At 40.0% G+C, this 22,341-nt stretch overlaps 1 protein-coding gene across 1 annotated transcript; it reads left to right on the top strand.

The window, feature by feature from the left end:
- Window positions 1–1,086: 1,086 nt before the first annotated feature.
- LOC128879982 (homeobox protein unc-42) lies at window positions 1,087–20,513 on the top strand. The gene is made up of 6 exons (XM_054129580.1): window positions 1,087–3,848; window positions 8,728–8,855; window positions 9,730–9,837; window positions 16,315–16,497; window positions 17,176–17,275; window positions 18,884–20,513. Exons 1-6 carry the CDS (start codon window positions 3,629–3,631, stop codon window positions 18,988–18,990), a joined length of 846 nt encoding a protein of 281 aa, XP_053985555.1. The 5' UTR covers window positions 1,087–3,628; the 3' UTR covers window positions 18,991–20,513.
- The last annotated feature ends 1,828 nt before the right edge of the window (window positions 20,514–22,341 follow it).

Here is a 22,341-nt window from a genome sequence, read left to right on the forward strand (position 1 = left end):
ACGGTACACGATAAACCGAAACAAATGACAAATAACGGTCCGTGGAGGTCCCATCGACGAAATTCAATTTCCCCTCGGGGTGGTCTGGTATCATTGAGAGCGTCCAAAGCCAAAAAGACGCGGAAACACGTTCGTTGCGACGAAATAATGAAAAGCACTGTTAAAAGCCTGGCCACGGTGATAGAACCAGACGAGGAACACAAGAGAGGCTAAACAAGATAAAAGGATGAAAAAAAAAAAGAGCAGGAACAAAATGTTCACGCACGATACCTCGGGACCGGGCCCCCTTCCAGACTCACTTACCGAATTACTAGCGAAAAGCTGAGCGCGGGAATACAAAGACGGTCGAACGTGGCGCGCGGGGCGAGTGGCGGCGCGAGAGAGGAAATTCGTTAGAAAACCTATCTTTTTCATTACGAAGCGCGAACTCGAACGCAGCTCGCAGGTAAACGATGCCTCGCGCAACAAAGGGTTGTTCGCTCGCAAAAGTAGCCGGATCAGACGTGGGTGTACGTTACAATCAAATACCGAAAACGGCCTGGAGGACGGGGTGGCGGTCGGATAGGGGGGTCGGGTGGTTAGGAAAAGAATTAAAAAAGCTATCTAGTCGGCGGGATAATAAAAAGGAAGACGGGCGCGGAGGTAGAAAAAAGAGAGACCGAGCGAGCGTATAATGTTAAGGGTTGGGAAAGAGTGTGACGAGAGGAAGACGACGAAGACGAGGTAGAAACGGAGGGATAGGACGAGAAGCAGGAACGGGTAGGAAGGGACGATCCTATCGTTGAGTCGATGGTGGTGACACGTACGCGGCCGATTCGCTCGTGTGAGACGTTGGGAAAAGCTAGACAGCAGGGTAGGAAAGAAAATCGCTCGCAGGTTATTTTCCCAGAAGAATTTTTATTGGTAAGTCCGCCATCTTGCCGCGACGGTAGGGGCGCAGCGAGTGGCAGGTGGCCGTGATTGGCGGTCGTCAGGGTAACGCTTCCCTCGCGCGTCCAATGGGAACGTAGGTACGGGAACCTCGTGCTTTCGACGCTGGTTGCCGACGAGGGGACGAAAGGGAGCACTGGTTACAGCCAACGACCCCCTACCATCGGTAGCAACCCCTCTAAATGTTCTCTGCCACCCCCCTCCTCTCATCGTCCACCTCCTCCTCCTCCTTCCATCCCCCCGCGAAGTCACCGGGATAACTGCATTTCGTGGACAGAATCCCACAAGAACTCACGGCGAGCGGTCGCCCCTCTAACACGGCCGATTCTCGTATCGTTTTCGGCTTTTTCCTCTGCGTAACGCGTTATACTGCGAGAAGGAAGGGCAGTCATCGTGGACGCTACCACTATATCCGTCGTCGTTGTCTTCGCGACGCCGCGGCACAGCCACTCCTCGGTCGCGAGCGGGGCACGCGCCATTTCACGACAATTATTTCGATATTTGAATTTTCAAGAGCCCGGGGGTTACCCCGTTCCTCGTGCTACTTACCAACCCCCCCCTCCCCCTGTATCCCACCCTCCTGTCACCCTCTGGTTCCGACCCATCTAATTGCATTCACCGGATAATCGGATTGAAATTTTCGAATCGAGGCCACGGTAGCGATAACGTCCGCCCGTGATTAACCGGCCAAGCTTTCCACGGCCCTTACCCAGCCGCTTTCCACCCCCTTCGCGTCCTCCCTGCCGTACGCGCACTCGACGTCCACGCCGTATTTCTCGCGAGTACACGCCGAAAAAAAGACGGGAAGCTTCGGTTTACGGTTTTCCTTTTTGTCTTCGGCCGGCCACGATATCGGGACTCGACGCCCGTGAACTTGGATCGAGAGGGCAACCGCGAGGACCGAGACTCGGAAGTGCGTACCAGAGCCAGTGGGAACCACCGATGACATCGACCGTCGGTTGAGAACCCCTGCTTTCGGACGGAGACGAAAGGACACCAGTGTAGATCGAACAGCTCCGAACTCACGCCCTTCGAAGGGAACCAGGATCACTAGGTACGTCGTTCATGGACGATCTTTGGAGGAAAACACCGCGATCGACTTCTTGACAAGAGATCCAAGTGCCAGAGGGGACTCTCGAGCCGAGAAACCAGCAGGATCGGTTTTCGAACAGTGTCGATGTTGTGTTGAAGGAGAAGTGAATTCTGCGAACATGTGCGCCCCGAACGAACCGTCTTGGAAGTTCTAGACTCGTAGAAGGCTCTGGGAGAGGTACTATTCAATTCCTGTTGTAGCCACCGACTAAATAAATAAATAAGTTAATCCACGATCTTATTGACACGCTAGGAGCCACCGTCGAATAGCTATCGGAGGCCTGCGTCTAAACCATAAAGATATCTTCGAAGAGGATCGATTCAGACTTTATTCGACTGGGAACTCGGGGACTCTTCGTAAAAGAGTTGGAAAGAAAAGAGACCTTGGACAATTTTCCAGTGATATTCTACAAAGAAACGAGTCTTCTGCATCTTGCACGAGTCGAATGTAACGTCATCTACTACTTTGATTCGAAGGTTAATACTGCGACCGATGTAAGCAATTTGATCCAAGTAAATCGACGTAACGCGTCACTATCGGATTCGGGGATCGAGGAGTAAATCCAGATTCTAGTAGTCGACTCGGTTCGGTTAGAAGACCGCAAGATTTAATTCGAGACCCTCGCGCGAAGATTCAACGACATCGGCAGGTTGTCCAGCGAGGATCCGCCAGGAAAGAATTCTGCTGCATCGAGCATGGAATAGAATAAAAAACAAGATTATCCTATACTAATAGAATAAGGAGTCGAGAGTCACGATAAAGTTCAAAACTAGAAGCATACACTGTTTCGATCCGAGTAAATGGATGTAGCTGGTCGCTATCACAGGAAACTGAGTAAATCCATGTTCAATTTAGTCGAATCTCTGGTCGGTTAGAAGACTTCAAGATTTAGTTGGAGACTCCCTCGGAAGGAGATATCAACAATATAAGCGAGTCGTTAAGTGAGGTTCCGCGAGGAAACAATTGTACTGCATCGAGCAATAGAAATCTAACAAGGAGTCGAGAGTACGATAAAGTTGAAAACTAGAAGCATCACTGCTGTAAGACCTCAAGAACTCGAAAATCCCTCGTAAGGACATCAACGATCCGAGCAAAGCATCGGGTGGGATTCCGCAAGAAAACGATCGTTTATTCTCGACTCGATCAAATAGACTAGAAAGAAGGATCCAAAAATATACGGTTCCTCCACTTGGATTCGCGTAGATCGATGTAACTGGGCCCCTGGCGCTATTACCGCTACTACCGCTACTATCAACCAGCTCAGCTTTCCTCCGGATCGTCCGCTCGTGGTTCCTCCTGAAGGGAGCGACGAAGGATGTCCTGGTAGGCGGTGGAGGACCCGTGAAGAGCATAACGAACGCGAGACCTCGACAAGGTCACCCCGGCATCACCCTGGCTAACGATTTGTCCGGAGGTACCGGGGGTCCGGGTGCAGGCGTCGGTTCCGTCGGCAGCACCTCCGTCGGCGGGAGTGGCGGCGGCTCGTCGATACCGACGACAGCCCTCAGCCTCGACCACCAACAGTTCAACATCTTCCCGGCGATTTTCAGCAGACAGCTGAACTTCTCCGCGGCCGCCGCCGCCAACTGTGGCCAGAACAAGCTGATGGACGAGTTAAGGCCGAACCTCGGTTTGCTCGGCGTCGGTCTCGTTGAGAACGACAGCTTTCACTTGAATCACAACCAAGAGAAGAGGAAGTGCAGCAGTACCAGCTCGAACGAGCAAGATTTCGGCCTCTATGGGGTCCACCAGGGCCTCGAGGCTAGCCCGCCAACACCCGCCGCGACGCCCGGAAGAAGCAGCGTCGGAGCCACTTCCACTGTTGGTAAGCATTCTCTTCTACGATCTCGTTACAATCTTTTTTAAGCGCACGTGGTTGCTGGGTAGATACTAGATACGGGTAGATGACAGCATTTGCTGCACAAATGGCTAGATATGTACCGTTGATAAGTATCTAGAATTAGTACTATACAATTCACTCTAAATTAGTACTATACAATTTCTGTTGATAAATTCTATATTGGATGTGTATTTAATAACATTTAATAGTATCGAATGTTTCGAGTGTTATATTCAATTTTATAGTGGAACTATGGGATCGTTCGGTTAGAAAATCAAATTTTCAGGCGTTTATAAGAGTCTTTTTTGATACCTGACGCCAATTCTAGAACCGCATAATTGTAATTAAGAGTTAAAGACGGTCGAGCTTGATTATAACGAGCACCAGGAAACCATCAAAATTCCATCATTTTAATAATTGTTGGCTAATATCCATAATAAGTAGAATCTATCTCTTCTTCTTCAATCATTTGAAATCTGGATTCAAGAAACTGAAGAAATATTAGATTAGAAAGGAATAACATAAATACACGAACGTTATTTGTATTATTGAATAAAATTAACCTCGAATAATGTTTTTCTCGCGAGCACGCAACAATATAAAAAAAAACTATTGAAAATAGAGTTCGTATTATAATATTTGCAGAGTAAAATAAATTCTTATTTAGGCTCAATTCTTGTAGGTGCGTTTGCAATGATTTCATTTTGCATAAAGATCCTCGTCCTACTAATTAGTAATAAATAAACTGAAGATTTGATGATTCCGTAATATAAACTAATATAATTGTTTTTAAAGGTTCCGTTCTGATATCGCTCAAATTCCCCCAAATTTCCACGATATATTCGTGCAGGTACGTTTATTATAAAAGTAGGCAATTACACGGGAATACAGGTAAATTAAAATCATTATCACTTTCTGCTCATTACAGCCGTGATCTCATTATTTCAGTGCTCGTTATAACCAAGTTCAATTGTAGCATCAACGATAATGCGTCGGGGAAATAAAAACTGATGGCTACGAAAATCACGTTACTCGCAACCGATTTGTTTAAATTTATAACTCGATCACACGTACATCTAAACTTGCGTGAAAGTAGTTTCAACAATATTTACAACATTTTGAAAGCACATAGTAATCATACGGTCGTGTACTTGGATGATTTATTTTTTATAAATAATTTCATTAGTTTATTCTCCGAATTATTCAACTCTTATACACTTATTTATTATTATTATTATTATTATTGATTTACTATTTTCGATTATATAAATGAATTTCTGAGAATTGCGAAGGCAAGTATGCAGACGAATAGCTACATACCAGATAAATATAAATAAACACAAACAGATACTATCTCGTGATTAAACCCCTGCGCTACACTTTACGATAACAATTATTCAAATCTTAACGAAAATGTATGAAAGTAACCTCTTAAATTTATTTCTATAAATCAGTCTCGATATTAGAAGATGTCTTTTAATTTTCTATCGGAGTAGGAGAGAGGACACCTTTAGGATGACTCTGAGAGAAAAATGGGCAACGTGTCATCTCGATATAGATGAATTTTCCGCTTGTTAATCCTCGAGTGCACATGTACATTGACAGACGATCGGACAAGGTTGTTGACAATAGGGTGCGGGGACTGGACCATATGGTAGTACCTGTTCTATAGGCTATTATTATGTGTTCATGGGGTTTAAGAGAGCTTAGCGCTAAGGGTGGCCTAATGGGGGTTCGTCTATAATCGCTGGACGTAGCCAGGCGTCAAGTATTGTCACCCAAGCGTGTGTCACTGAATCGAAACAGTGAACTGTCCTATCTTCATCCCCCATCATATTTTATATCTATAGATTTACCGTGACTTCTATTTTGACTCCAAAAAGATATCGATGGTCGGTCCAAGATATATTTTTATTTGTACATTTCTCTATTTCATTTGAATTTTCCTTGTGTATACTTCACGCGATACACACGTCGTTTCCGTTGATGAATAATTTTATATATTTTTGTAGCACTATATATTACGTTTATGGTATAGAGAGTATCTCAGTTTTCGAAATTAATACCGGTTGAAGGCAGTTGAAATAAAAACAAAAAAAAAATAGAAACATTGTAACATTGCAGTCGCAATAAGAATAAACAGTTTTATACCGTCACAACGCGAATATTCCGGCGTATACACGATATTCTCCTCAAATAGAAAAAGAAACTTGCATCATCCGCGACGGAGAGAGTTTCTCGCAAGTTTGTTCTCAAGTAGCAGTATTAGATCCTCGTTTGAAAGTCGGCAGCCGTCATTCGTAGCAGAAAGATTTCGCGGGCTCACGTTTTAAAAGGGGTAAGGGAATCGCGCGGAAGACCATCGCTTGAGTACTTTTAATGCCCCGGAGAACGCAAGGGGGTTAACGAAATTAATTTTTCCATCCCCAGTTTCACTCTTTCGCCGCCTCTCGGTTCCTGTCCTTTTTTTTCTCGTCGCGTTTCATTTGCATGAATGCTACGGCAGTCTCGTCTTGTTTCCGGAAAGTCTGACCTTGGACGGGGGTAGAAAAAAGAAAGAAAGCCCAACGTTAAACGTTCTCTCGATAAACCGGACCCCTGCCACCATCGTATGAAATTCGTTATCGAATAATAATGGCTGCGATGATGTAACGGGATGTACCACGCGCGACCTGTTGAACTTCGTATTATTTCGATATTAATTCCAATTAGAAAGTTTCCTATTTTATTTTTGCATCGGTGATAAAACGCGCACGGCGCTCGATGAATATTTAGAACGTCGAAGGTACCTTTTCTGAGTGACGACACATTCACTGGCGAACTTGCGATCGCTTATACGAGGCTGAAACTTTGTTCTTAGAATTTCTCCTTAGAATTTAAATTCTGGAAATCCTTTTTGGAAATCCTTTAATAAATAAATGCTCGAAGTTGTCGTTATAATGACACGCGTGGACATTTGACGGACAGACAACTAATTGCAAAGAAAATCAGTCGATCGAGTTAGTTGTGGATGCCAACGAGAGCTTGAAAGCAGATGCCCATTAGTGAGCAGCTGCGAGATCTACGAGAATCTGCATTATTGGTAATTCTATGGATCGTGTCGTTTGTCAAAGTGTGTATTCCACGTCGTTGAAATCGTTGGTAATTATTTGGAACGCGTTATTCTGGGACAGATGCAGTTTACGGTCAATGCAATTATACCTGGACACCTTTTTCCCCAATTGCTACAACCTTCCCCGAAGATTCCTTATTCAGAAAAGTAGAAAACTGGTTTAGGAGGGCAATTTTGTACCAGACTGATTAAAAATAAATATACGCATACGTTATACGTAGTATATGTATCTGAAATGATTAAAATAACAACTACTTGTCGATATAATTCTTCTCTGACTTGTACATGTCTGTTCCAACTGTCTATCAGTATTTTGATAAGAATAAGATAAGATTGGTTCAGTCAGGCCAACCTAACTTATTTGCCACGTTTACAGAACTTTGATAACCACTACCCAAAGTTATTTTTCGTATATTCTTTATATTCTTACTTCTGAAGTTTTACCATTAAATAGTACTATTATTATTATTTATGAGCTTTTGTACCTGTTTTTACGTTTATCAAGGTCGAATCGCGACCTAACAAATGTTTTAACAAGGTGTCGATCACCGCGATCAAAATCTATGGCGCGAGAATCAGATCCATCCTTAAGACTGAAGATTCTTCATGAAACAAAGAGAATTCTTTTTTCTGAATCCGTGGTAAGATATATTCCAAGCTAGAGTTGGCTTAAAATGGCGACGATCGAACTCCGCGCGAAAGATTTCGATTGGTACGTAAGGTTCTATCAAGAAGTCGATCGTTTCGTCAAGAAACAGATGGTAAGGGGTTCCCCGTCTTCTCGTTGAACTTGACCGAGTTTCACTGTTCACTGGGAAACGGGACAAGGTATGTAAAGTGGTCAGCATTCATCCTTGAACATTGAATCAGCATGTAACATGATTAGGTCATTAACGCCCTAACCAAGTTAGCATAGTGCGAGGGACTTCACTCGCCACGGTTACCCCGACCGTACGTTCGCACGTTCGTTCATAAAGCCGATACCGTGAAACAACCAAGACGAACGCAGACTTATTGAGATAGTGCGTCGCGTTAACTATCTGTTGCGGGACTCCCCGCAGACTAACCCAGGGATTCTCAATACGTCATGGTCCACAGTGAGCCGCGTCGTGTTTCTTCGGGTGAGCCACGAGGGAATACACCGTTTGTCCCAAAGGTTTCCCAACTTTCATTCGAACTCGCTCTGTATGATAACAATTAGGAATTTAACCTATCCACTGCCAGCCAAATTTTAACCGTTCTGCATTGGTCACCAACTTTTAATGCAGATGCGTAATCTAAGTTGTTATTTTGATAATAAAAAGTGATACCTCTTTGCGTCGCATACAATCTGGACGTTTAGTTTTTTATAATTATAATTACTGTCAATAATAAAAATAACAAAAATTTGATATCAACAAAAAAGAAAATCGTCTCTGAAAGGTTAAATTTGTTGTTTTAAGAATAGAAAGGAAATTTTTTATATAAAAGGAATATATATAAAAAAAATTGTAACGGTCTTCAGGTTGAGAATTTTAATCTCAATTCTGTATAGATTCCCTGTTATCCATATTACATCGTAATCCGTGTGAGATCAGATCGAGGCCTTAGACGGTTGGTAATTTAACGTTACGGGATGATGAGTAAATATTTTTACTCGAGCTACAGTTATAAACGATTGAATGTTGCACGAAATTAATTTCTACACCTAATACGTACAGCTATACGTTCGAAGCGTGATTGAAGTTATTTTAAGTAAACTTTCAATTCCAGGTGCGGAGGGAGCTTTTAAAAAGTTAAAGCCCGATCCTTGTGCTTCGAGTCCTCACATCGGCCATACTCCTACCACCGCTAGTTGTCCAACGCCTGCCCGACGGCGACACAGGACCACCTTCACGCAGGTTTGTTCTGAAATGTTATATTTCTTTATGTAAATCGCTCCTATGCCCGTGAATAATTAAGTAAACGTAATTAATATTAATTTTAGAGCAGTTCAGAAATGTTTGTTCAATCCCTCGCATTTCAATACAGAAACATTGGTGCACCTATATTCCTTTTTTACTTCTAGTACTATGTAGTTTCCGACTTAAATAATTGAATCTAAATTTTATTATATCACAGATAATACAAAATGATTTGTATTTGTATTTGTATTTGTTCTGTTGGGATAGATACTTACTCGATGACTTACTTGTCATTTTGGTACATTTCAATACTAATCTTCCAAGTCCTCAACCTGATCTCTATTACAATATCTCTATGTATATACGCATAAGCCAAGTCTCAACCTGATGGCCATTACAATCTAGACGAACTTTAGTAGCTTTGAAATTTTGTTTATTATTATACTCTTACAAATTCATGGAGATTAAATCGAGGACTTGGAAGATTCGTATTTTAATGCAACAAAATAACAAATAAATATTTCTACTAGAATTACAAATGATGGAATATAAAAGCATAGAATTCATTTCTACGCCCAACACTCGTATTTGCTACTACCCTATCTGTCTACGACAACAGTTACACAATTTTGTGTGTTCGTAAATTTTTCGAATTCGACACGTCCGTTGCGTCTCGCAGTCGTTTGCATCTATTATTTTGATCCTCGATATCGGGATTACTTTCCGATAACCTAGTTCCCGTTTTTTCCCCTTTCTTTCCATCGATAACGACGTTTCGATTACCTCGATCCAGGACCTTTACGTATAGCGCTCAAATTTCCTGTCGGGTAGTTCAGATCGGCTTTACTATGGTCTTCTAATTGTTTCGCAGGAGCAGCTGGCAGAATTGGAATCGGCATTCGCAAAATCTCATTACCCGGACATATACTGTAGGGAGGAATTGGCGAGGTCTACCAAATTGAACGAGGCCAGAATTCAGGTGGGTGTGTTGCATTTCACCATTAAAAAATAAAACAAAAATTGACAATCTAACAATTCTTTATACTAAACCTACCTATACATGAAACAATTGTATATAATTTTTGAATTTTATATAAGAACTATACACAAACAACTCCATTTTAATCGTCCATAATCCGATGACAAACTATATTATTTACTTTATAGTTCAACTCTACGTTTAGTCTGTTTTCGAGAGTATTCTACCGAAACAATCCTTTCTATCGAAGGAGAAACTAGTTTAAATCGAGATTATGGAAATTTCATACTTTAAATAGCAACGAAAAATACAATATCAGTTAAGTGACTTAACATACTTGCTTGTTTTTTCAAAAAAATTGTATTTAACATCATTTTTCTCTGAGAAATGATCTGGTAACATATTCGGTAAAATTAAACGAAAATTCTATTACCGGTGCAACTTTTTTACTTGGCTTGCAAAGTATTATAAAGACTCGCAAATATATATTTTCCGTCGTCTATATTTTTGATACTGACTCACGCTATAATTGAATGAAAGACGCATGTAGGGTGATGAAATGAAATTACAGGCGCAAATGTCGATTCAGGGCACCCCGTGTCTTTCGAGGGTTTGCAGAATCGATCAGAGAGAACAGTGGGAGTTTCACCGAGAGTTTTTGATACCGGTATCAAGATACCAGTTACAAATCTAGCAAATTTATCGACGCAGAAAGCAGAAATCAGAAATTCTGTGATTAATCGGTCTGACCTTTTCAAGGACGAAGCTATAGACGATAAGTTTGTACCATCTTTGAAATTTACTTATTTCTAGCTTCGATTCTAATCATTTTCAAGACGACTCATCAAATAGATAGGCAAACAAACAATCCATCATTGATATCCAAGTTAGCAAATATTTCGTAATAATTCAGTCGAAACACGAAACTTCAACAAGTAGACAGCCAGCAAATTCGAGGTGGTTTGAGGTGCGGTTTTCGAGGGCATTAAAGAAGGATGGAAATGGAAAGCATGGTGGGTCTGTACACCATCCGCGTTATGTTCCCTCTGCAGAAGCCATGGGCCGTGCAGACCCCCGAATTCGGAGCGGTACATATTAAAACAGTAGCCAGTGCGTTTCGCTCTTTTGATATATAATGCAGGATGGCGTTGTTTGAGTTAAAAGCCCGGGAACCGCGGCGACTTAACCCTGTTAAACTGCGATGCCAAGTAAAACGCGGTTTGCTTTTGCTGGCTGGCTGTAATTCATGCACAAAGTGTCCAGCCAGGAAGTGACTTCGCCAACGCGCCGGCGGAGACATTCGAACGAATTCGTTTCATCTGCGAATGCAAAAGCGACTCGGCTCCCGATGGCTTCGTTATGAAATGACCGGTTCTCTTTAAACTGATTCCTGATCGAATTCCTTCGTCGAGCTGCAGTTTTGCCGAGCAGTTTAAGGGGGAACGGTCGAATTCCAACTGAATCAAGTTTTTGGGAATTGGGAGGGGGGGAGGGGGTGGGGTGGAGGTACCACACTGGGAGCTCAAATATTAGCGCGTTGTTCGTGATTTTTTTTTGGCGAGAAAAATTTTCTGAATTTTTGTTTAAGTTTCGGAATGTTTAAAGTACGCGTTAAAGAGTAATTGGTGACTTTTTTTCATTTCATTTCACAAAGAAACTTTTCAGATGTCAACAAATCCTTATTGGCAAATAATGCTAAAGTTATGGCAATCTGTATCTTGAAAGATGGACGAGAACTTGGAAAATATATACACAGGGAAATATTGGCATATAACGAACACAAAGCCTGCGAACACAAGGTACCGTATTTTATTTGAAATTAAACGGATCCTAGGAAAACAGCAGTTGAACGGAATTGTTTTCCATGATACAAGCATCTTTAATGTAAGAATCGTGGTTTCTAGCAAAGTCCTAACGTCTAGTTTCTATAATGTAAAGTTTCTATAATGTACGGGAATATTGGTACATAATGCATTTTCATGGGGCTATTATTTCGCTCGTCGGAATTCTTTAAAAGCTCCCGCGCTAGTTATGGCATTTTGTATCTTGGAAGATGGCGACACGCGAACAGGGTGCTTTCGGATGAAAGAGAAATAGGTAGGGAACATCGGTGGCAAAGTTGAGATGAGTTGAGGGGGGGGGGGGAGGGAGGGAGGGAGGGAGGGAGGACGGTTGGGTGGCGCTGTACCGGAGGCTGCCATTATATCTGAGCCGCCATTTTAAATTGAATTTTCTCCACCCTAGATAGATCTGAACCGTCTCGGTCTTGCCGAGGTTCTTCCTTCGCTACGAGACGTGGGGTAAGAAGATAGGGAAGAGAGTAGAGAAAGTACCGAGGGGAACTTCCTCCCTAGGGTTAGGTCTCTGTCTTTTTCTCATCTTTCGGACCCCTCTATTGCGATGAATATCCTTCAACCTTACACTCTTGACGAGTAGCGTCGGCGAAATTTTCGCTACACTTTTTCTCGCATAGATACTTTTCTTTACACCGGTTCTACTATTCGTGGACAGTTTGTTTAAGGGGATGTTGTAGTCTAGAACGTCAATTTTCAGTTCTTTTTCAGGATTCTTCTTTTTTAATCTATAAAGAATTTTTGTAAAGGGTTTTCCACACACATTTATTCCCATTTTAAGAACGTACACAATCTTTTCCAGGTAAAAATAATCAAAATTAAACGCAGTGCAAATGATCTCGTACAGTCTCTCCTGAAAAAAAGTACGTTCGGAATAATTATGAAATATTGAAAATTCAAAGAATGGCAGAATGCATATTTACTTGTTTTAGTGAAAATATTACTCCCCCATACCGAAAGAGTATTATTTAGATAAATACGATCGAAGACAAAAGTTGCATGTCGTAAATGTGCAATTCCTTGAGAAACATTCCTTAGAGAAACGCGAAAAGTTTACAAATTACTGGTAGAAGATGTAACGAAAACGTCCGCGTTAATGATAATGATAAAAAAAAATGGGGGGTAGCATTGTGGTAAGAAAATAATTCTCGAATCACCGCACAAGAAATCCCATTACGCCGAGGAAAAAGAAAGGTGAACCCGAGCCCCGATATTGAGTTAGCCGAGTTTTCATTCGACCTTTTTACTTCGATTCGACTTCCGATCGAAGCCTATCTACTGGGCGTTTTACGAGAAAATCGACTTCCTATTTAAGAGGAAATAAGAGAATTCGCGGAAAAAAAATTAAAATTGTCCATCCATGTTTTCTCTTTCATTAGGCTGTTAGGAAAACAGAAAAGGATGTTAAAAAATAAAACTAATCTGCAGAACCTTTATTGTATTATTCGTTCATTTATTTATTTATTTCAATTCATCATTCTATGCACGTAGAAAAGTCTAGTGCTTTCCTCAGTCCGAATACAAAAGCTCTGCCTGAGATTCAGCTCCATGGCCATCGGTCCTTCGTTTCCGAAACAACCACTCGATATTATCTCAGGACTCGCGCGAAAACGTTACAAAGAGAGGATCTCCGCTAGAAAGTAACTATTATTCCCAGATCCATTTTCTGTCTGTACACGGGTTAGCTATCAGAGTGCAGAGTATTCTCTCAGGCGTAGAGGAGGATAGTTTTCTGGGTCGTGGTCCTCAAAGTAGCAGACATTTTGAGCTGTTCTCCCCTCGAGAGCGAGCCTGCACTTTCGCTATCCCATCCCTCGCACTATCTTCTATCCTCCTCTATGGGAGAATGTATAGTTGAAGTAAGAGAGACAGAGGGGGAGGGGTAGGGTTGGAGAGCACGGTTTATTGAATTACGAACTCTTAGCTTTCCAGTTCTTGCAGGGTGCGCGCCTTAAGGGACGCGCGCTAGTATGTTCTCAAAAAGCTCTCCGTAGCAGTCGCAAATAAAAGAACTCGTCCACTTTTATCAGATCCACGAGAAGAGGTCTGTTCTAGCCAAGTAAATGCATCATCTACGTGTACAGACGAAGTATGCGCAGATCATAAATCGACGACTCCGACACTGAGAATATCTTGAGCTTAACGATAGCTTTACAAAGATTTCTTCTCAGACTTGTGTTACAATATTCAAAGTCGATTTTCTCGAAAACAAAGTCTGACGTGAACAATGTTTATTCTATATTTTCGACTTATTTTTTCGTGTAGAATCACCCCCTTTGCGCTTGGACCACCAGTTACCGAACACCCTCTATACTTTTCCAATGATTTCGTATACTTAATGATTTGTGCGTTAAAATCCGAAAGAACTTGGCCAACCTAATAATACTATCGCACTCGTAGCAAAATCTGAAGCAAAGGTAGCCAATGTAGCAAGCAAGACTGTCAAGTGTAGGTTCTACGTGTAGGTTGATTCCCATAAAGTTTGCATTTGCATCAATTTTTTACGCATAAATAACGCTCGTCTGAACCAGCTATAGCGACGAATCCTTCGTTGGGTATGTCTTTTATCTCCCATCGAGCCCGCTGGCGTTCCTCCCGCATAGAGTTACCTTTATACCATAATTTTTTCAGGGCGGAGACTCCCTCGGATGGAGTAGTTTACATATCGCCATTTTATATCTGGCAATTTCCATTGTTTCGCGGGATTAGCAAGCCCCATATTGGGGGTGCCTGAACCTGCCACCAGCGATTCTCTGGCATCTACTTACATTGAATCCCTGAACGTCCTGCATCCCTACTTATCCTTTCCGATTCGTTTCGTCCCCCTTCGGTAGGTTCTTACCGTTCTCCATCAGCCAGCCTCTCTTTCCAACCAACCCCCCAGAAAGAGAAAAGCCTCCTCTGGCGTGGTTGGGGTCGGGTTGTTTCCACCCTCGTGGTGACGTTACCGGTGCCCTTTGATTGGCCAATGCCACGGCTGTGACGTCACTTCCAGCTTTCTCATTGGCCAACACGTTTTATCGACATTTCTACTGTGCACCATCTCCCTCTCTCTCGTTCCGAACTTCTCTCTCTATCTCTGTCTCTCACGCATGCGCGCGTACGCCATTACAAAAGTGGGTGACACAAGAGGGTGGTCTGATCATGCTTACCCCTCTTGCTCCCTCTGCTTTATCTGCTCTTTTCTCCAGCATCGCTCTGTTCTTCCATTTCCATCCCTGCCTCTCCCGTCCCCCTTCTTCTATCGCTTTTTGTCGTTTTCATTTTTTTTTTCTTTTACCACCCCCGTCTCTCTATTTGTATTTTCTCTTTTTTTCCACCCCATCCCTTGTACAAACGCAGCGTTTCCCGAAATGCGTCTCGTTGAAATACCCGCGGCTATGGTTTCGCGTCCAAGACACAGGGAAGGGCGAAATTCTTGTTTGAATGAACATCTCGTGTAACGAATAACAGATAAATAACTTCGAACGAAATGATAATTGATAGCGTTAGTGGTTTTTCAAGGACGAGAATCGTAGGAATAGAAAGTATTGTACTAACAATTTTGTGCGAAAAGTGTTTAGAAAACGCAAGAGGAAACAATAAAGTAAAAGCAGGGTAGTAAAAGTGTACAGTAAAAAAAGTTGCATATTTCTTTTCTATATCGAGCTTCGAATCAAGTGTTCGTCAGTAGTATATAATAATATTTATATGTATTATTCGTTACTGATAAAGTTTACACGTATCATCATTATTTTGAACTGAACATGTGCAAATTGTAGAACAAGCGAGGCATGACGCATAACAAATTGAAACTCTCATTTCAATGCATGGCACGCGGGGCAAATTTGCATTTAGACCGTCGATATTAATTACTAATCTAAATAATTGTAGTTGATGTGTTAAAACTAAGTCGCTTGTTTGCCATAAAAGGTAAAATAATTCACAATTAAAACAATAACTCTATTCTTACTTAAATATTTACTATATAAATTCATCCAACGTAAAATACTGTAAACATAAGAAACCGTTTAACTTTTTTATTTATGACGAGATAAATTTACGACGAACAGTATTATTTTTCCCTTATTCTGCTAACGGTATTTCTCGGCGCCAAATTGTATTCCGAATAAAATGTGTTCCAAATAACTCGTGTCTTGTTCAGACATTTTTGTTGTTGGGGTGATGCGAATAAATTACTGTATGGAATAGCCTCGATCTAAAAGTCAAAGTTCAAAGTATTCGAGTATGCATTGACGCAAATTGTATTACCCGTCAAATATAGCGTCGTTTCGCTTTACTCGCACTCTTCGATGCAAGTTTCTATGAACAAAGTCTGTCCCGAATCGATAAATAAAACAGCCTCGAGTAGTATCACGGAAGACAAGTACTTGGACAATTAAAAATTCAAACTATACAGCTTTCCAATATTTTGCAAAGGCAAAAAGCAATACGTATACTAGGGTTTATATATATTTTATTTTAAATTGCATACCAATATTTGTCGGTATAATCCTAGGACCACGAACGGATGAACATATTTTTCAAGAATAAAAAGAGAAATAAAAGAATAGTACGTAATGTAATTTCCGAAACATTCATGTACAAGATTCTAATTAAAACTCTGTTCTTCTTGTGTTAATAGGTTTGGTTTCAAAATAGAAGAGCGAAGTATCGAAAACAAGAGAAACAGCTTCAGAAAGCTCTGACTCCAATTCCTGCGTGTCAAGGTGCCATGATGAGGAACATCTACCCTGGTGCTAGCAGAGGTTATCAACCGTACCCTCATCCTCATAATAGCATAAACGGAATAAATCGTTACCCTCAGGTGAGTTTACAATTTCACAACAGAAATACTAGACAAGACTATTTCATAAACTGACTTTCGTAAATAGACATAAATAGACGCGTTACGTGTTATTTTTGCAAGTTTCGATTTCGATTGCTCGAGCGACAACCGATACATCAAATCTAGCAGCCAACGGTATCGTACCCCAACGGATGAATTCGATGCGTTTCTCGTTAATGATTTTAACCGAGGTATTAAATTGAAGTGCACCTGAGCGTCCGGCGCATCGCTATCGGTCGATGTTCCTAAATTGCATTTAGACTGATTAGTTGGGTCGGGCGGATTACCGAATGCCTACTGGTTTAATTAAGCCAATAATTCTTCGAATGTGCCGATTTCCCAGCAAAAAAGCTCCGACGTCCTCTTAATCGATCCTCGAGTCCCTGGTTAGAATTCCATTGCGACGTAATCATTCGCCAAAGTTTGCTACTATCAGACTGCGAATGTTTATGCAAATTCATGTATCTAAAGAGACAGAACAAGCATCGAATGATTGATCATACCTAGAAATTTTTTATTTCATACTGAATTTCCATGGGAAAAATAAAAAGTTCGTAGCGATAAAATGTTTAAATTCAAGAAAAATAATTTATAGTTCGAAATATAGTTAAGTAGTGCAAGTAAACGATTAATTTATACACGGATCTGTTCCTGCAGATGGGCACAACGTCTTATCCAAGTATGACACAACCATTTTCCATGTCGCATTCGGCGTCGAACATGTCGGCAGTTACTGGTATGAGACAAGATGCAATGGGTGAGTACGCATAATTATTAATTACAATAAATAAGAAAATTAACTCTTTTTACACGCAACGTGTAATAATTACGTAACGAACAAACTTACGGTGAATTTTATAGGAAACACATGTCTGTCTTTTTTTAGCTATTTCAGTCAAAATAGATATCGTAGATATTAATATAGGTTCTAGAGAGAGAGAAATGAACGAATGGACAGGATTACTGGTGTCTGTAATAACGAGACACAAAGCGAGAGAAGCGCTCTGCTCGCGAGAGCAACTCTGTATAATCTAATTGGTCAAAACTTTAACAATGTTTTATGAAAAAACGGTTCGTTTGCGATATATGGTTCCTTTTGAACTCATTCTCTTGTCGAGTAGAATACACAGACGCGCGCAAAATTTTATCTGCCATTTCAGGCACTAAATGAATTTTTCAGTAGATTTTTTAACACACTTTCCCCGTGGATGAAAGGATCTGCATAATGCACGACAAATACTTTCTTCACACTTTGTGCAGCACGTAAAGTAACATATAGATTATTGAATATTTAGAATATTTCTATTAATTGTTCATCAATATTTGAATCGAATAATAATTATTATTATTTATAGAATTCCTTTCGAGGGTGATTATAAAATGTTCATCAATTATATCAGCCTGCAACAATGCTATCAGTAATACGAAACAGAACAAGGAAAAATTTAATCTTTGCTATAAATATTAAATATGGCTGAATAACCATGAAAAGTATGTCTTTTAATTTATTTTACGAGCATTTTCCTTGAATCGATATGTACATGTGATTTGAAATTAAATATTTAGCTACACGAACAAGGAAAAATTGATGTATTAATTCCAAGTATTAAGTTTGTTTAAATAATCGAGGAAAGTATATCATTTAATTCGTTCTACAAGCGTTTTCTTGAAAATGAATTGAAAATGAAGATACATCAAATTGAAAATTTTAACCTTTGAAGATGTTTTGGGCATTGACTCGAAATTATCAAATGATTTGGCAAAAAGGTATGCCGGAAATGACGGGAATCGGACATCCGTACAAACGTGCGTTCAGTACAAGACGTTCTCTCTATTTCCGCTCCAGCGCCGTCTTACACCATTTCCGGCACAAGATGGAATATCGCTTCTAAATCGAATCAAGACTATTCGCGAATAGGCTGCTTTGCCGCTCTTCGTATAGACATCCACGTTGGACCGTCGGGGTCGCGTCGGCGTCGGTCTTTTACCAATATCTAAACGTCGCGTAACGATTTAACGTCTTAATGCGATAGCAAATCGATCGATTAGCGGTTACGAAGAAGCTCCTGGGAAAGTCTTTAAATCGAATCACCTGATTGCTTTTCCAGAGAAAAGAAATTTCGTTTCCTCCGTTTAACTGTAGCTGATACGGAAGCCTGGACGAACTACCCCTGACCTACTCCCTATTTCCGGTTCTTGCACTAATTCTAGGAGTGAAGATAAACATAAATGATTTAAAACAATGTTACTCAAATTAAAGACAATTGAACATGGAAAAAATACGAAAGACTCTCCCGAAAATAATGAAGTACGCATAAAATATGAAACACGAACGCTACTAATAGATCTTATCGTCTCATTTTAGGAATGTCAGCGGAGGACGAATGGTACAACAAGAGCATCTCTGCTTTAAGAATGAATACAGCTCATCACCCGAATCTTGCTGCTCCTATGCTACAGTATCAAACATAATTGTAAACGTTACATAGGTGGGGCTACTCGAGAAATTCACACAAGTATTTGAAATGCAAGCACGTCTTCGTTCGCACAACTCAGCATTGCCAAATTGTGTTGTCGAGGAAAGAAATGAAATTAACGAAAGAACAATTATTTCAAGGCACCACCGAGATGACGTAGGGAAACGGTGAAATGGAAAATCAAATTAACGCGATTCTCGTGGCGCTTTTCAAGAAACGAAGAAATCGAATTACCAAACAAGCATGATACGCAATCGTGCTACGGTTCCGGATTTTGTCAGAATTATTTGTTTATTGATAATTACGATAGGAAGAGGACAACTCTGGTTGATAAGTTGAAGTTAGCGAGACATTGTCGAACATTTCGTCATACTGTTAATGCTATTTTGGTAAAGCTACTTTGTTAATGACGCAATATCTACAATTAAATATACGTATTCGCACGTACTCTACGACTATTAGTGAAAATCTTTATGTACACGAATTCCATGTGTATTATACAGGGTGTAAAACGAGTAATTGCCTAGGCTTTCATGGATGAAGTAACATGTGGAAATTGTAGAAAATACGTTGAAGGACATGCAAAATTCATATCGATTCTGAAATTCAAAGTCGAATCTTTATATTCTTGGCTAATCTATTCGATAATGAGATAAGAAGTTCGAAAGGAACCACACATACCAAAAGATTGTTAGTGTCCATTTTAATGTACATTTTATTATATCAAAGAAATTAGCCTTTATCTTCCGTTATCGTATCGCAGTAATTCTACAATAAACAGATTAATAAATTCTTATTTTCTGTACATTCAAAAAGTGGTAATATAATTATTAATTAACGAAGACTGAATCAGCTCTGAATTAACGAGCAGAATATGCAACATTACAAAAATGTATATCTCTCACGAATCTCTCGGAATCAGAATGCACAAAATCATCCATGAAATTCAAGAAAAATTTTGCTTTACACGCTGTCCAAAGAACAACACATTTTCTTCGCATTTTTTTTTATACTTCAATTAAACAGAATTTATTCATAGGATTTCGTGTTTTAACCTTCGACCGCTTGTAACATTAGCGATAATACATTCCATGTATTTTCGTCAATTATTCCAACTTGTTTTCGCTCAAGGATATATACAAGGATACATTTCACTGCATAATGAACGAATCCAAGAGCGTTTTCGTATAACTACACTTGTTCCTGGGATGTGAAAGTAAGTTTTTCATATTTTGTTTCAATGTTATCTTTCATATTATAGTACTGGTCAATAAAATCAGACATTAAGACGTTAAAGAGGTGTTTCTTGTTTCGCGATATGGTACGCGGTTCGAATACAGGGTGTCCTTTAAGCTCTGCATTGAAAATACCTGCATTGCTTTCGATGATATGGAGAAAACGGAAACAAAAGGAAAATGTTTTCAAGATTATTGCCGATTTGTTAATTGGGGTAGGATTTGTTTATTATCATAATATTGCAATAACACTACTATAACATTGTGAACAAGTTCCGTAGTATTATATTATTGTATAATTGTATATTGTATTATTATATTATATTATTTAACCTTTTAACTTGCTAATATCGTCGTATGGTCCCCATCTAAACCAAACGTTTCTCCTTCTGCCACGTACCTTCGTATCATTGAAAGCAACGGAGATACTTTGCGTACAAAGCTTGGAAGTCTCAACCTGTGTAATAATTAATCGATACGGATCCGCAACGTGGAACCCGACGCGCGCATGATCCACGCGATAATTCGTTAGTTTTCTTAACAACGATCCAGAACATTTTCGTTAATGGAGGGGGACTTGTAAATAAGGGCGAGATACATATACAGTGTACTCAACAGATATTCTAGCATATGCGATTTTTCAATGTCCTTTTAAGAATGTAAGCCATACCTACCCTTAGTGGAATATTAGGCATTGATTTGTGTGCTTATGTTGGCCAGAATTTTAAATAATCGGGGAAGGGAGGGTAGATGAGGGTAACTGACGATTCTTGCGTTCGAAATTTGAAGGGCGCCAGGTTTCAATCATTTCTAACGCTTATCTATTCTCTGATTGATAAATGAAATAATCGTTTTCTTTGCGTTTACATTTATCACAGAAACTTGACTCTACTCTTTCTATTCATTCGAAACGAATATTCTATCTACAGATTCAAGGAATGTAGTTTCTCTTTTTTCTTTAATATGAAATTTTCTTTTAAAATGTGTGTTACTTCAACGCCTAAGACTATCAACGACCAATACTTTGCGTTATACTTATTCGAAATACTACAACATATTTGAAATTAAAGGGGCTGGATGAATTTATGCATATAATTCTCTTTTCCACTAATTGTCGCACAAAATTGTGACAAAGGCATCGTTAATAACCGAGTTATTATAAAAAGAAATTGGAAATACGTCGGAATGACCGATTTGTTGGTTTTGGTGTTAAAGAACATAAAAGATATTTGTCGAACAAGAATTTTCGTTTGTTTAAAAATGGCCAAAATTGCCTGTTCTCCCTGGCGCCTTTCAGTGGTGATATTTGGAGTCTGTCCAATCAACAATCGTCTATATTGGTGTCATTTTTCGATAAGTGTCTAATCCATATATTGATCGAGAATGGAGTTGCAGACGACTGCATTGTTTTCATGTAGTTTCTCTGCGACCTTATTGCTAATATCACTCGCGGTGTTCCACGCGAAATGTTCCTAAAAATTTGTAACATATCACATGACACACGAACACACATGCACTTACACATACACGTGTGTACGGTACAGGAGCGCATAAAATGAAAAGAAAGAAAAAAACGTATACACTTTCACACACGAACACACCACGTATGTCGGGGGGAAAAAAAAGTTTAGGAGGCGTTAAAGATTAAGTGGAAATGCATACCGGGGGCGACGTAACATAGTTTTAAGCAAGGGTCACGTATTGTACGTATGTGTTGTACATAGCCTAAATAAAAATTACATTTAAAATTACACCCTGTTTATAGAATTTCCCGATTGAAATTAGAAAGAAAAGTATTATTAAATACCTTCAAAGAAGGTATTATCAAATTTTTATGTTTGAATGTTCCCTGTGACTCGTCAATATTATTCTCGTTACATTCTATTTAAGTAACTAACAAACTGTGTTTATGAGTAATATTAATGATATATATATAATTATATATTATATATATATATATATAATTGACAAATGAATATACGCTTCGGTTTCAACGCGATCTAGGGAATGGCATAACGTAACCAGCATTGTCCTGTACCTGTATAGAGTAACTACACATCAATAGATAGCCTAATCTTGCCCGTGAATCGTATTTTTCAACACATGTAAAC

The sequence above is a fragment of the Hylaeus volcanicus genome, chromosome 7 (genome assembly GCF_026283585.1).
Source record: "Hylaeus volcanicus isolate JK05 chromosome 7, UHH_iyHylVolc1.0_haploid, whole genome shotgun sequence".
Taxonomy (NCBI): domain Eukaryota; kingdom Metazoa; phylum Arthropoda; class Insecta; order Hymenoptera; family Colletidae; genus Hylaeus; species Hylaeus volcanicus.